Source organism: Culex pipiens, chromosome 2 (genome assembly GCF_016801865.2).
Source record: "Culex pipiens pallens isolate TS chromosome 2, TS_CPP_V2, whole genome shotgun sequence".
NCBI classification, from domain to species: Eukaryota; Metazoa; Arthropoda; class Insecta; order Diptera; family Culicidae; genus Culex; species Culex pipiens.
Genome location: NC_068938.1, coordinates 173,712,936 through 173,728,842, shown reverse-complemented (window position 1 = coordinate 173,728,842; position 15,907 = coordinate 173,712,936). Strand labels below are relative to the sequence as shown.

Sequence of the window (15,907 nt, the reverse complement as noted above, 5' to 3'; positions counted from 1 at the left end):
GGCGGCCGAACCGTATATGAGAGGCGCATCAAGGGCGAGCCAAGGCGGTTGGGGCTTTTTGGGCGGATGAATTTTATATGGGGGGCGTATCAAGGGCGACCCGCTGGCGGACCAACCTACAGGGGCGGCTGTACCGTATATGAAAGGCGCATCAAGGGCGCGCCAAGGCGGTTGGGGCTTTTTGGGCGGATGAACTTTATATAGGGGGCGGATCGGGGGCGACCCGCTGGCGGACCATCTTACAGGGGCGGCCGAACCGTATATGAATGGCGGGTTGAGGGCGAGCCAAGGCGGTTGGGGCTTTTTAGGCGGATGAACTTTCTATGGGAGGCGTATCGAGGGCGACCCGCTGGCGGACCATCCTATAGGGGCGGTTGAACCATACAAAACGGCGTATGTGGGGCGGATGAACGGCGGGTGAAACATTTCAAGGCAAACCTGGGCGACCCCGGGGCGAGTCGCTGGCGGACCAACGTCACGATAAAAAAACTGATCGTGCGCCAAATTGTTGCAAATTTTATCCGCCAGCGGGTCGCCCATGGTCCGCCAAATCAAACGCTGGCGGATCGCCAGAGCGGTTTGGCGGTCCGCCAGCGAACCGCCGGCGGGCTGCCCAGTCAATGTGGGGAGATGTGTACCGAATCATTTCCAGAAGAGATCCGGAAAAAGATCCGGAAGCAATTTTGTACTGATTTGACGTTTGCTGAGAGTGCCGAAAAGTTTGGTTATGTTACTGCTTGCAAAAATAACAGTGTTTCTTGAAATTTTTACGAACATGTATCACCGGCTGTACCCCTGGCCATCTGACCCAGTAGGCGCAGCCCAAAACCTGTTGGGGACAGGCCGGGCGTACGGGAGGGGGGGGTCAAAAGTAACATGATGACACATCGCACCGGGCCGAGATGTTGGTGCGCGCGAGATTACCGTGAGGTGGAAGTGAGTGCACCCCTACGGGGTAGGAGGAAACCCCCCGCGGGGGAATAGAGTTCCTCACATCTCCGCACAAAATTTCACCTCCCCGCGTGTAGTTCCGGATGCACTTGGCGATGCATCCAACGCGCGATTGCCAAGGCAATATTTACTTGCAATATATTATGTTTACCATTAAAACCGTCACACCGTGTGTGGTTTGGGCCGGGTGGTCGACCCCCCGCCCTGAAGGAAGTAACGGGAACCGGGGTGGGAGAGCTTGCACTTTCCGGAAGTGGATGCACCCGAAGTCGGGTGCGCGCTTGTGTATGCAGCTGCATCTACACGATGCATCGATCTTCCTTGTGTTTCACGGTGCAGCTCTTGGTGTGGTGCGCGAAGTTTCGCCTATCGGTATTGGTACAGAACGTCGGGGCTACGCATCGATAGAGGAACCCCCGGCGCGCCCGCACACATAGCTATATTTGATGAGGTCTTGATCGGGTGCGTACGGATGCGTGTGCAGACGATTCGGCACCGCTCAGTTCCAGGGCGGGCGCCCCTCACATCTTGGAAGGTTGTATTGGAGAGTGCGTGTATGCTCCGGTTCGTTCCGAAGCAGCGACCGAGTTCCCGAAGGCCCCCGCGGATTGTGCGTATGCGTACGCGATGCTTGTCTTTGTAGCGCTCCGCGTTACATCTCCGCGGGTCCTAACCTGTCCCCCCGATGATCTGTCAAAAGATGGCAGCACCGACCCGCGCTGCCCCTGAATGTAGACTACCCGCGAATACAAACAACGCCACAGTTCACACACGACGGAGGCGGTTCACGATGTGTGTGCGGGCGCGCTTCTTTCTTGGTGTTCCCGTTTTTTGGAGTACGGACGGACGGAACCCATACTGGTTCACTGGCGCCAAGGGTGGGTGCGCGCGCACGTCTTCCAAAAGGGCGAATCGTTTCGAGTCGGTTTCTTTTCATATTTCGGGCGAATATTTCTTAGTTTTATTACTTTCACAACACTCGTACGCACACAAACACCGAATGCGGGAGATGCACAGGGTCGTTGGCGAGACGGCGTGGAGTTGGGGAAGGGGAGTTCGAAAAAGAGAACAAGAACAAGAGAGGGAGAGAGAGAGAGGGACAGCGAATGCTATTAAAGTCATATGACAGAAAATCGATAATTCTAGAAGAGACGAGAAAGAGCGTGTTCTGAAATCTGTTATGTATGTCGAGAAAATTGGAGCCTTTTTCGGGATCAACTTTGCGTGGGAAATACAAGAAGCGAGGTGGAAGTGAGGGGGGGATCCTGTTCCGGGAAAACCAGGAGAGTAAGATTTTCGGGGCTCGGGAAATTTATGGTGCGTGCGTGTGTGGTGGCCGTTGCCAAGGAGTTTGAGCACCCCCATGTGATGCGATGGATGGGGCTGGATTGGAATTTGTGCATCCCAAAATTTTTGATTTGATTAAAAAATTGTTGCCATTGCGTTTTTGGGTGGTCAGTTTTTGGCTTTTGTGGCCTTTCCTCGAGAATTAATTAAAGTTTTATTGCAAACAATTCGATTCTGACAGAAGCTTGATTGAATTTTTCAATTTAATAAATTGAGTTCCTCATATTTTGCGGCAAGTCATTAGTCTTATTTTGGACTTTTCCCAAACATGACTCAGATTTAGATTCTGTTTTTAATATAATAATGAACCAATACAAACTAAATGTAAATGTTTACATTATGTGATGCGTTTGCTACAATTCCGGCAAAATTCTATTATTCAAAAAAAGAAAACATTCGTAAAAAAAAAAAAATACGCTCCAAATACAATACAGTGAAACCTCTTTTTACGCGGTGGCGTTACGCTTTTTATTTCGTCGATTTCTCTTCAACCATAGAATATTTTTGCAAGCTTCAAAAAGCGTTTTCCCAGTCACGGCATTCTAGCAGGATTCTAGCAGAGTTCTCACAGAGCTGGATATTCTTACAGCATTCTAGCAGATATGTTCCACCGTTCTAGCAGGATTCTGGCAGAACCAGCTCTGCTAGAATATTTCGTGACTGGGTTGTAGATCTGCACAGAACGTACAAAATGCTTTTAAAAGATTGAAAAAATGTTGCGTCGTTTCACACTAATCAACAAATTTGAAAAACGTAACGCATCGCTTAAAAGAAGGTTCTCTGTTCTCATCAACATTTTTGCAATCTTTTAAAAGCTATTAGTACGTTTTGTGCAGATCTAATTCACGCATTTTGAAGCTTGCAAAAATGTTGTATGATTTAAGAAAAATCGACGAAATAAAAAGCGTAACGCCTCCGCGTAAAAAGAGGTGTCTCTGTACCTGTTAAAAAAGGTAAATATTGTGATCGAATTAAATCACAAATTGGAATCATCTCGGGCAACTTAATTCTTTTTTGTCAAAAATAATAATTGATTGAACCCAAGATTGAACCTTTTTCTTGGACTTGCGGATAATAAAAAAAAACTGGCAGCTGTTAAAAACAAGAATTAAACAAGAGTATATCCCTCTTACACTTTATGTAAACCCACTGAGAATTTTGGCTCGAGCCTCAAATCGATCTGGCTCGAGATCGAGCCTGAATCGAGTCGATGCTCGAGCCAAAATTCTCAGTGGGAACTGTCATTTGAGTGAAAGGGGTACACTCTTGTTTACAAAAGTTATGTGCCCTTTTGAAATGTTAAACAAATCAAATTAAATAATGCAAGAGATAAGTTGTGAAGTGTGACAACAACTGTCAAACATAAACGCACTCAGGAAAGAGTATTTTTTGTCAAATGTCAGGTTCGGGTGAATTCACTCATTATTAAACGAAAATTGAGTAAAATTCACCCAAATCTCTGTGAAACTCACCTAAATCTAACGTATGCCATGAGAAATGAATATTTTCTCAGTAGGAGCATTAAAAAAACTTCGCCTAAATAGTTTCTTTCGGCCCGTAATAAGAATGAGAGAATTTCAAAAGAGAACCTGTCTTTTCTCTCTCTTGCTTAAAATATCAGTAAAAAGAATCTCAGACATCGATTTCTGGATTATCACGTGGAATTTCGATTTCACTACTACATTTGCAGGTGAAACGTCAACCGTCGAAGAATAAAATGTCACTTTTCGTAGATAAACAATGCTTGTAAACAAAACGAAATAAATTAATGTAGGTGATGAACAGATCTACCAATTGGGTCCTAAAATTTAGTTCAGGTTGCCTATTTTATTACATACAACGAGGCTCGTTTTTGACACTTTGTACAAAACCAAATAGTTTAATATTCTAGAGTAAATTATCAAAACAACCAATGAGTCACGGGTTTCCTATGCAGATAGGATTTTTTGAAAATTCAATCTAGAATTGATGTTTAAATCGATAAAAAAAATCGCAGCCTTTCTTGACAGAAAGTATCTTGCTTGACAGCTCGCCAAGATCCATTGCAAAATGCCGATTTGTAGATTTAATTTATTTGCTCAAAAATACGCGAACAGATTTGGATCATACATGGTTCTCTGACATGCCTTTTTATCGTTGTATGTAAACATTTTCATAGGGATTTAGGACCCTATTGAGAAATTAAAAGTGAGAGTGTGTGCGTGCAACATGGAGTTAAACTTTTCGAAGTGCCATGAAAACTTCACAGAAAGTTTAACTCCATGTTGCAGATTTGACAGCTCGATTAGACTTATAATTTGACATCTTAGCACAGCGTTGACAAGTCATAAAAAAAGCCTTTTAAAATCTGTCGAACGAAAATGTGACTTTGGGAATCATTTTGATTCACATTGGCGTCTGGCCTTTTGAAATTATGTAAATTGAACTAAGTTTTCATAACTTTAGTCAGTGTTGCCAGTTTTGAAGTCATGTTATGTTTTGATGGAATGTTATGGTAAAATTATCCATTTGCGAAATTTCAATTATTTTTGGGCTATATTTGGTTCTTCCGGAACCGATTCTTAGTGAGACTTCGATGGTAGAAGGCCGTCTTGCCCTCATCCTTTCACTTCCGGCCGCCCTGTGCAACAGTTACTTTCCCCTAGCAGAAATCAACGCCGCCTACCCAAATATTACCTATAGATACAAACCCATCAACCCGGCGCGGTCTCCAGGACCGCGCCACCTGTTCCTAACTAGTCTAGTAGGAATTTTGGAAATGGCTAAAGTCGAACCCGAACGGATTGCGCTGGGCCGCCGCCATCATGCTGTTCTGGGCGGCCAGCTGGTGATGGGCCGCCGCCGTCGCATGGTGATGGGAAGGAACGTTGTGATGATTCGCCTGCTGTTGCTGATGGTGCTGCTGCTGTTGGTGATGACCGGAACTGGCGGCCACCGCCGCCGCCAGAGCTTGCTGTTGAGCCGCCTGTTGCTGTTGCTGGAGCTGCTGTTGTTGCTGATGTTGTTGATTTTGTTGCTGTTGTTGTTGCTGCTGCTGCTGCTGGTGGTGCTGCTGCAAACTGGACAGTCCAAAGTTGGCAAACTGATCTTGCCTGTGTTGTTGTTGTTGTTGTGCAGAGTTTGCAGATTGTTGCTGCTGTTGTTGTTGATTGTTGTTGTTGCTGTTGTTATTGCTGTTACCTTGCTGTTGCTGCTGCTGTTGTTGGTGGTGGTGCTGGTGCTGATGGTGCTGTTGACTCTGAGGAGCTGTCTGTGATTGAGATCCAGCAACAGCGGGCTCTTTACGAGCCCCATAATGTCATTCCCCGCTGGCGGTGATGGTGGTCCATTGCCACGGGCTGTTGTAGGCGGCAGCTACGGCGGCGGCGGTTGCGGCGGCAGAACTGGAACCGGAAGTACCCGCACTAGAGGAGCCTCCGATGCCACCGCCACTGCTGGTGCTACTGCTTCCGGGTGTTTTTTGGGCGCTGTAATAAGAATTTGGAAAAGAAAAAGAAACCGTTATAAATTTTGTTTAAAGAGTATAAATTTTGTTTAAAAAATGATTGCAACGCTGCCATTGATTTTCTTGACATTTTTTAATATAATGCTATCAAAAAAGATATCAACTGCAGGTTTGTAAGATTTAAGACAACTCAGCAGTGTTGAACAACAATCCAACAAATCTCCTACTTTGCAATTGTGTCAATTTCGAACCTATCAATTCACCAAAAACACAATCATCAACTTGGTAAAACTTTGCCCAACTTTCGAGTGCTCATTTCTGGCGGAACCTAGTTCTATACGTTGCAATTGTGTATCAAGATATGTTTGGGGCGGTTTGGAGTAACTCGCGTGCGCCATTTTGTGTTCAATTACAGAACACACACACACGCTGACTCTGCAGCATCAGCAATGCACCTTGAAGCTGTTTTCGACGACGACGGTGTCGGTTTGCGTGTGTGTGTATTATTTACAATCTATATTGCATTCACAAGCCAAACCAAACCGACTCAAGCCAAGCCAATCCATCCATCAGTCACCGAGCTGCAAAGCTGCAACCTGCAGCAGAGGTGCACTTGGTCGCTGGTGTCCTTTTTTGTCGTATGTGCATTTTAAGGGGCTAATATGAGTTAAGGACGCCATTTTGATCAGCCTTAAATATTTCAGCTTGTGGCCTTAACAGATCCTCAAAAGTTGATTTTCACAATTTAGATATTCAACTGAAACCATAACATTATGTGCATTTTTGCCACTTATCATACAAAATATTATCCCCAAATCTTCTGTTTACAATTATTCGTTGTTTACTCAGTTGAATGCATTTTTATCGAAACGTCAAACACCTACACATGCGTCAACAGAGCACGCTGCTGACAACTTGCCCAGGTTCAGCGCTCAGAGTATATCACGGTTTCACGTGCAGTTCGAGCCAACAGCCGCGCTTAGTAACAACGAGCAAGACATGGAGCCTAGCCTAGTTAAACAACAACATCAACCAATCCGAGCTTCTTTTTGCGATGAATTGTTTTGCGCGGAAAGGGTTGCCAGATTTATTGCTTATTTTGAAGTGGTAAAGCTCAAATTGAATGTTCAAAGAAAGTCTCATGATCAACTTCACTTCACTTTCTGAAAAAAAAAAAAAACTAACTTCAAACAATAAAAATAACAAAACTTAACATTTCGAACATGATTTCCAAATAACAAAAAGTATTGAAAACTGCTTTATAAATTACACTCAACCCCCGGTGGTTGGTCACTTTTTCGTTTGACACTTTTTTAGTTTGTACCCAGTTGGTTGGTCAAAGTCAAACTAAAAAATGACGAATTGTCACTTTTTTACACGGCGTTCAAAAAACGTTTGATAGTGTGTGTGAACTCTGTGTAAAAGGGGTGTCAAACTAAAAAATGACCCCGTTCGTTTGACAACAGTTGGTGTCAAACCATCGGGGTTTGAGTGTAAACCGTTTTGCTGTGAAATTTTTCCGATGCCTTCGGATAATCGAGTCTGGACTGTATCTAAGAACTCATAAAAAATATGTATTTTTGAAAACTCTTAGTTGGTTGCATAATTTTTTCTTCAAAAATTTTAATTTTCTTGAAACATATTTTTGCTTTCTCTTACTTAAAAACTTTCTAAAAATATCTTGTTTGAAGGTTGATTTGTTTTTGTATGGTTTTCAGTTGACTTTACATTTTTAATTTGATTTTTAGTCTTTCATTACACAGAAAAAAAATCAATTCCCGTAATCGTGAATTGTGTTCACGAATTTGAGAACCACGAATATATTTCTTCGTGGTTTTTAAATTCATGAACTTATTTCACGATTTCGGGAGTTGACTTGTTTCCGTGTATGTCGTTGCTAATATTATGTCGTTTCCCTTAGTAATCTTAACAATTTTTCAAGAATGTTGGACATTTTTGAATGAGAAGGATATCCTTTGCCAAATTAAAATACATCTTTTCTGTTCTAGACAGTGATGAAATGTCAAAATTTAACATTTGGCAACACTGTTTTCCGTCGTAAATCTGCAGCATCCTCCCGGCAAGGCAAAGGCCGGCGGTTTACACCGAGATTCGACGAGGCACACTTGCACACTGACGGAGAGTGGTACAAAATATCAAGGTACTTTAGTGGCTTTTGCTGTTTTAGATTTTATAGTGCGCTCCCATGATGGAAAGTGCACCTACATGTAGAGTAGATGTTGTTGTTCAGGTACTTCCTCCTCCCCCCCTCTCTACTCTTGCCAACTCCACACTCACGAATCTATATATAAATTCAGTTTGGAGTTGCAACGGGCCTGGCCATCACACACCGTTGGATGTTGCATCCGGAGTGCTGGTTGTCAACATACATACGTACAAATACAAACACGGCAACGGACACAGATATTCACTCATACAGATGCGGATTTCACTGTAAGCCTCGGTCGTCAAGAGTCGCGGCAAAGTAATCCATCAATGCTGTAAATATAAAACCGTGCAAAAAGTAAACCGTGTATTTGGACCAATCTTTTTGGCGGTTTGGATTTTTATTACGCCATCACGGGGCTGCGGCTTAGAAGTGCGGTTGCGATTTGAGCGGCTGCCATAGTGAATATCGACCACACCCTAGTTTTGACGGAAGTGTACTTGAAAGTCGTCGTAGTTTAGAGGCAGCGGAATTTGATGAGGTTTATGAAATTTTTAGGATATAATATATTGTGAAAAGTTGCTTTTATTATGACCATCTAGTAGTTTGATCAATTATACTAGACTTTTTTTGAAAATTAAAAGGTAAAACAAAAAAAAAAAAAAAAACAAATAAATCATTGCTTTATTTCCTGGAAAATTTGTAGACCCAAAAAAACTATTTGGTTAAATGGACTTCAAATTTGTTTCCAATTTTATTTGCAACAAAAAGTTAAACGTGCATATGTTTCTTTGTGGTTCTCTAATTCATGAACACAATCCACGATTTCAGGAATTGACTTTTTCCGTGGAAAACATATAAAAACTTTTAAAAAACTTGAAGGTAGTCAAAAACTTGGTCGCGTCTTCAAAATCTCTATTTATTCATACACGCAAAAAAGTCCGTTCGCGTAAACGTGAACAACGTACCATGAAAATAGGAAACAAAGCAAATTTTATGATAAGATTTTGCACCGTGAACAAATGCATGATTGCAACCGATTTCCATGAACGTTTGTTCACGAAAAACCGTAACGCCAGGTCTGGTTACGTTTTTCCTGATCTCGTATTCATAAACTTCGTTCATGGTAATGGGAAACAAATCATACATTTGTTCACGCTCATGCGAACAAAAAGCATGAAATTTTTCTTCGGGGGAATTTTGTGGGGGTTGCCACAGCTTTGAAACAGAGGCGAAGAACGTTCAGAAATCCTTATACGGAAAAGTGACAGTTGCAGGGTATCATTCAATTATTACGTGATGAACTATTTGATTTTGGCCCGGGTACGGATATATTTATCTGCAATCAGTTATTCGCATACCAAAATTAGATAATTTAACCGATTTTGGATTTTTTGGCCGCAGACGAAAGATACTAAGAACCTGCTTTATTGGAGCAATGCCGACGGAACCTGGTCCAACCTGGCCACTCCGGAACGGGTCACCGGTAACCGGTGACCATTTGGGGACACTTCGGAAATTGCAAGGAACCATGTCATGTGACATATCAAAATTCATCAAATTAAAAACTACGACCATTACAAGTGATGCCAACGTCCTCTGGCCCAACCTGGCCACTCCGGAACGGGTCACCGGTAACCGGTGGCCACTTGGGGACACTTCGGAATTTTCAAGGAACCATGTCATGTGACATATTAAAATTCATCAAATCAAAAACTATGACCATTACAAGTGATGCCAACGTCCTCTGGCCCAACCTGGCCACTCCGGAACGGGTCACCGGTAACCGGTGGCCACTTGGGGACACTTCGGAATTTTCAAGGAACCATGTCATGTGACATATTAAAATTCATCAAATCAAAAACTATGACCATTACAAGTGATGCCAACGTCCTCTGGTCCAAACTGGCCACTTCGGAACGGGCCACCGGTAACCGGTGGCCACTTGGGGACACTTCGGAAATTGCAAGGAACCATGTCATGTGACATATCAAAATTCATCAAATTAAAAACTATGACCATTTTAAGTGATGCCAACGTCCTCTGGACCAACCTGGCTACTCCGAAACGGGTCACCGGTAACCGGTGGCCACTTGGGGACACTTCGGAATTTGCAAGGAACCATGTCATGTGACATATTAAAATTCATCAAATCAAAAACTATGACCATTACAAGTGATGCCAACGTCCTCTGGTCCAAACTGGCCACTTCGGAACGGGTCACCGGTAACCGGTGGCCACTTGGGGACACTTCGGAATTTGCAAGGAACCATGTCATGTGACATATTAAAATTCATTGAATCAAAAACTATGACCATTACAAGTGATGCCAACGTCCTCTGGTCCAACCTGGCCACTTCGGAACGGGTCACCGGTAACCGGTGGCCACTTGGGGACACTTCGGAATTTTCAAGGAACCATGGCATGTGACATATCAAAATTCATCAAATCAAATGACCATTACAAGTGATGCCAACGTTCTCTGGTTCAACCTGGCCACTTCGGAACGGATCACCGGTAACCAGTGGCCACTTGGGGACACTTCGGAATTTGCAAGGAACCATGACATGTGACAAATCAAAATTCATCAAATTAAAAATTACGACCATTTAATGTAATGTCAACGAACCATACAAAAAAACAAAAATACAAAAATACAAAAATACAAAAATACAAAAATACAATAATACAAAAATACAAAAATACAAAAATACAAAAATACAAAAATACAAAAATACAAGTATTTCAAATATTTCAAATATTTCAAATATTTCAAATATTTCAAATATTTCAAATATTTCAAATATTTCAAATATTTCAAATATTTCAAATATTTCAAATATTTCAAATATTTCAAATATTTCAAATATTTCAAATATTTCAAATATTTCAAATATTTCAAATATTTCAAATATTTCAAATATTTCAAATATTTCAAATATTTCAAATATTTCAAATATTTCAAATATTTCAAATTTTTCAAATTTTTCAAATATTTCAAATATTTGAAATATTTGAAATATTTGAAATATTTGAAATATGTATGTATTTTTGTATTTTTGTATTTTTGTATTTTTGTATTTTTGTATTTTTGTATTTTTGTATTTTTGTATTTTTGTATTTTTGTATTTTTGTATTTTTGTATTTTTGTATTTTTGTATTTTTGTTTTTTTGTATTTTTGTATTTTTGTATTTTTGTATTTTTGTATTTTTGTATTTTTGTATTTTTGTATTTTTGTATTTTTGTATTTTTGTATTTTTGTATTTTTGTATTTTTGTATTTTTGTATTTTTGTATTTTTGTATTTTTTGTATTTTTGTATTTTTGTATTTTTGTATTTTTGTATTTTTGTATTTTTGTATTTTGTATTTTTGTATTTTTGTATTTTTGTATTTTTGTATTTTTGTATTTTTGTATTTTTGTATTTTTGTATTTTTGTATTTTTGTATTTTTGTATTTTTGTATTTTTGTATTTTTGTATTTTTGTATTTTTGTATTTTTGTATTTTTGTATTTTTGTATTTTGTATTTTTGTATTTTTGTATTTTTGTATTTTTGTATTTTTGTATTTTTGTATTTTTGTATTTTTGTATTTTTGTATTTTTGTATTTTTGTATTTTTGTATTTTTGTATTTTTGTATTTTTGTATTTTTGTATTTTTGTATTTTTGTATTTTTGTATTTTTGTATTTTTGTATTTTTGTATTTTTGTATTTTTGTATTTTTGTATTTTTGTTTTTTTGTATTTTTGTATTTTTGTATTTTTGTATTTTTGTATTTTTGTATTTTTGTATTTTTGTATTTTGTATTTTGTATTTTTGTATTTTTGTATTTTTGTATTTTTGTATTTTTGTATTTTTGTATTTTTGTATTTTTGTATTTTTGTATTTTTGTATTTTTGTATTTTTGTATTTTTGTATTTTTGTATTTTTGTATTTTTGTATTTTTGTATTTTTGTATTTTTGTATTTTTGTATTTTTGTATTTTTGTATTTTTGTATTTTTGTATTTTTGTATTTTTGTATTTTTGTATTTTTGTATTTTTGTATTTTTGTATTTTTGTATTTTTGTATTTTTGTATTTTTGTATTTTTGTATTTTTGTATTTTTGTATTTTTGTATTTTTGTATTTTTGTATTTTTGTATTTTTGTGTTTATGTATTTTTGTATTTTTGTATTTTTGTATTTTTGTATTTTTGTATTTTTGTATTTTTGTATTTTTGTATTTTTGTATTTTTGTATTTTTGTATTTTTGTATTTTTGTATTTTTGTATTTTTGTATTTTTGTATTTTTGTATTTTTGTATTTTTGTATTTTTGTATTTTTGTATTTTTTTTTGTATTTTTGTATTTGAATATTTGAAATATTTGAAATATTTGAAATATTTAAAATATTTGAAATATTTGAAATATTTGAAATATTTGAAATATTTCAAATATTTCAAATATTTCTTTGATTTAAAAAAAGTATAATTTTTATTTTATTTTTTTGAATGATTGCAACAACCACAACAACTCCCCCCTTCCCTTGACCACGGCCAGAGCCGAGGGACAAAAACTTTGAAATTTTTTTGCATCGGCCTTTCTTGAATTCTATAATTACTTGAAATGCTTGAATTACTGAAATTATTGAAAAAAACTTGAATACCCTGAATTACTTGAAATACATTACATGTACTTGAATTTATCGAAATGCCCATCCAACCCTAACGTTGCTTTTCACTTTACACAAAATTTCAACTTTTTCTTTGGAACGTGATTTTTCGCTAGATTCTCCCCTCCCCCAAAAAGCCACGGGCTTTATGCATGAGCCATTCTGGCCATTTCCCCCTGACGAAACTTACCTGGACTACCCGTCCCCAGAAGTCGAACGATCGAAAATTCACTCAACAAACACAAACATTTATTAGCAAAGAAAACTTCAAATCTCTCTAAAATTCAATACCCAAGCAAATTCCGCCAATCAGCTGGCCAGCACGTCAAAACATGTCTGTTTTGTTTCCAAGCGTTACGGTCGACTTTAAAAAAATAACGCAACTTTTCGGCTTTAAACAGGGATCACAACTTCGTGAACTAGTTCATAACTTCATAAAGTGCACATCATGATTTCATGATTTTCGTACCATGATTTCATGAATTTGTTCACGTTTCCATGAACACGCTTGTTTGCTAAATTCGTGATTTTTTGTTCATGGCTACGGGAACGCTTTTTTTTGCGTGTAGTATTCAAAATATTCAAAATATTAAAAATATTAAAAATATTAAAAATATTCAAAATATTCAAAATATTCAAAATATTCAAAATATTCAAAATATTCAAAATATTCAAAATATTCAAAATATTCAAAATATTCAAAATATTCACAATATTCACAATATTCAAAATATTCAAAATATTCAAAATAATCAAAATATTCAAAATATTCAAAATATTCAAAATATTCACAATATTCACAATATTCAAAATATTCAAAATATTCAAAATATTCAAAATATTCAAAATATTCAAAATATTTAAAATATTCAAAATATTCAAAATAATCAAAATATTCAAAATATTCAAAATATTCAAAATATTCAAAATAGCATAGCATAGCATAGCATTGGTGTCTACCCGTAGTTGCTACTCTGTTATTGACCAGGACCTCCAAGAATTGCTCCGTGGACCACAGATGAAGAGTAGGAACCAATCATCACCACTTCGCAACTTTCAAATGTCCCTATCATGCTAGCCAATCACAGCGCCGGCCACGACCAGTGGTAAGACACGGGGAAGTGGATAGGAATTTAGTCCGATACTTGAGTGATGAAGACCGCTAAATCGGCTGCGTCTTCGACAAAGTATCACGTGAGGTTTGAGGGTGTTAGTAAGATGGATGTGAAGCCAGGATTCACCGTGGTAAGTGATGCGGCCGGTCAAATTTATTTAAAGTCCTTAATTCTTCGTATGTTCTTGGATTCATTTTTGGAAGCTTTCCAATTCGGTTCACCAAGCTTTTTGTGGTGAATTCTGGTCGTGTTGAAAGTTCAATATTCGCCTAACAATTATGCAACCAGTGTCCTTGAATTCAACTTGCATTCAATATTGCATTTTCCTGTTCTTAGGTTCACACAGATTCCAATCAAGTTTCTTGGATTCTTATAGCATTCTTAATCCTTCTAGACAACTAAGCCTCGATGGTCTGGTGGTTAGCATTTTTGTCTGCTGACACAAAGGACGGGGGATCGAACCCCGCCGCGAGCTAATGAATTTTTCGTTCATATTCAAGTGTTCAGAATTATTCCTTCTTTCCATAATTTCTCGATAGGGGCAGATGGGAATCGAACCCAGAACCTTCCGCTTACAAAGCGAACAGCGTAACCATTCAGCCACGCCTACCCCAAATATTCAAAATATTCAAAATATTCAAAATATTCAAAATATTCAAAATATTCAAAATATTCAAAATATTCAAAAAATTCAAAATATTCAAAATATTCAAAAAAATCAAAATATTCAAAATATTCAAAATATTCAAAATATTCAAAATATTCAAAATATTCAAAATATTCAAAATATTCAAAATATTCAAAATATTCAAAATATTCAAAATATTCAAAATATTTAAAATATTCAAAATATTCAAAATATTCAAAATATTCAAAATATTCAAAATATTCAAAATATTCAAAATATTCAAAATATTCAAAATATTTAAAATATTCAAAATATTCAAAATATTCAAAATATTCAAAATATTCAAAATATTCAAAATATTCAAAATATTCAAAATATTCAAAATATTCAAAATATTCAAAATATTCAAAATATTCAAAATATTCAAAATATTCAAAATATTCAAAATATTCAAAATATTCAAAATATTCAAAATATTCAAAATATTCAAAATATTCAAAATATTCAAAATATTCAAAATATTCAAAATATTCAAAATATTCAAAATATTCAAAATATTCAAAATATTCAAAATATTCAAAATATTCAAAATATTCAAAATATTCAAAATATTCAAAATATTCAAAATATTCAAAATATTCAAAATATTCAAAATATTCAAAATATTCAAAATATTCAAAATATTCAAAATATTCAAAATATTCAAAATATTCAAAATATTCAAAATATTCAAAATATTCAAAATATTCAAAATATTCAAAATATTCAAAATATTCAAAATATTCAAAATATTCAAAATATTCAAAATATTCAAAATATTCAAAATATTCAAAATATTCAACAAATGAATGTACAAATGCTTTTAATTTTTTGTTGAGTGAATTTTTATTTTTTCAAAGTGCTGAGTAAATTGAGTAATTCTAAAATGGCTTATCTCGTAAAAAGTCAATAACAAGTTTCTACGATAAAATATTAAACATTTCTGAAGCTTCTTGGGTTATTTTTCCCAATTAATCAAATCCTGTATCAACATTAATTTCAGTTCAAAGAAGTTTGAAGTCCGAACGTGAATTGGGCGGATAACTATTTTGCTAGTTCTCAAGAACCTTTAGTTAACATTTTCATAAATCTCAAAGTGAAAAACATCAGTTGGACTCCCTAACAAAACTGCGAGTTTTGTCAGTAAACATCCCCTGATTTTTTAGTCAAAATATTTGTTATTCCTTGGATTATGATCAAACGAATTTCGTTCTAAATGTAAAAAAATGCAAATTTATAAATTAAGGTAGACTTGAAAAATATGTTAAACATAGGCAAAAAATATGAGTATATACGTTTATTATAAGAAAAATAAAAATTTATAAGGTTTATTTATTTAGATTTTAATAACATTTTGTTTTCTATCAGTCAAGATATTGATTTAGGTGCTTGTCATTGCAATTCAAACAGTCGAGCTTAGGGTAGAACAAAATTCAACTTAACGGTGCACATCAACCATAGCTTTTGCACTCAGATTTTTATTACAGACATTTTGGTATCTTCAAAACTACGGGTACTATCGAAATATTTTTTTTATTCATCCCCTAAGGTACTGTCCACAGAGTA

At 36.3% G+C, this 15,907-nt stretch overlaps 1 protein-coding gene across 1 annotated transcript in view; it reads right to left on the bottom strand.

The window, feature by feature from the left end:
- Positions 1 to 5,596: 5,596 nt before the first annotated feature.
- The window catches only part of LOC120416994 (uncharacterized), a 33,706-nt gene continuing 23,395 nt past the window's right edge, over positions 5,597 to 15,907 (bottom strand). The window contains exon 2 of the mRNA XM_039578929.2: positions 5,597 to 5,765. Coding sequence (XP_039434863.2) covers positions 5,597 to 5,765 — 169 coding nt within the window. The remainder of the gene's footprint in view (positions 5,766 to 15,907) is intronic.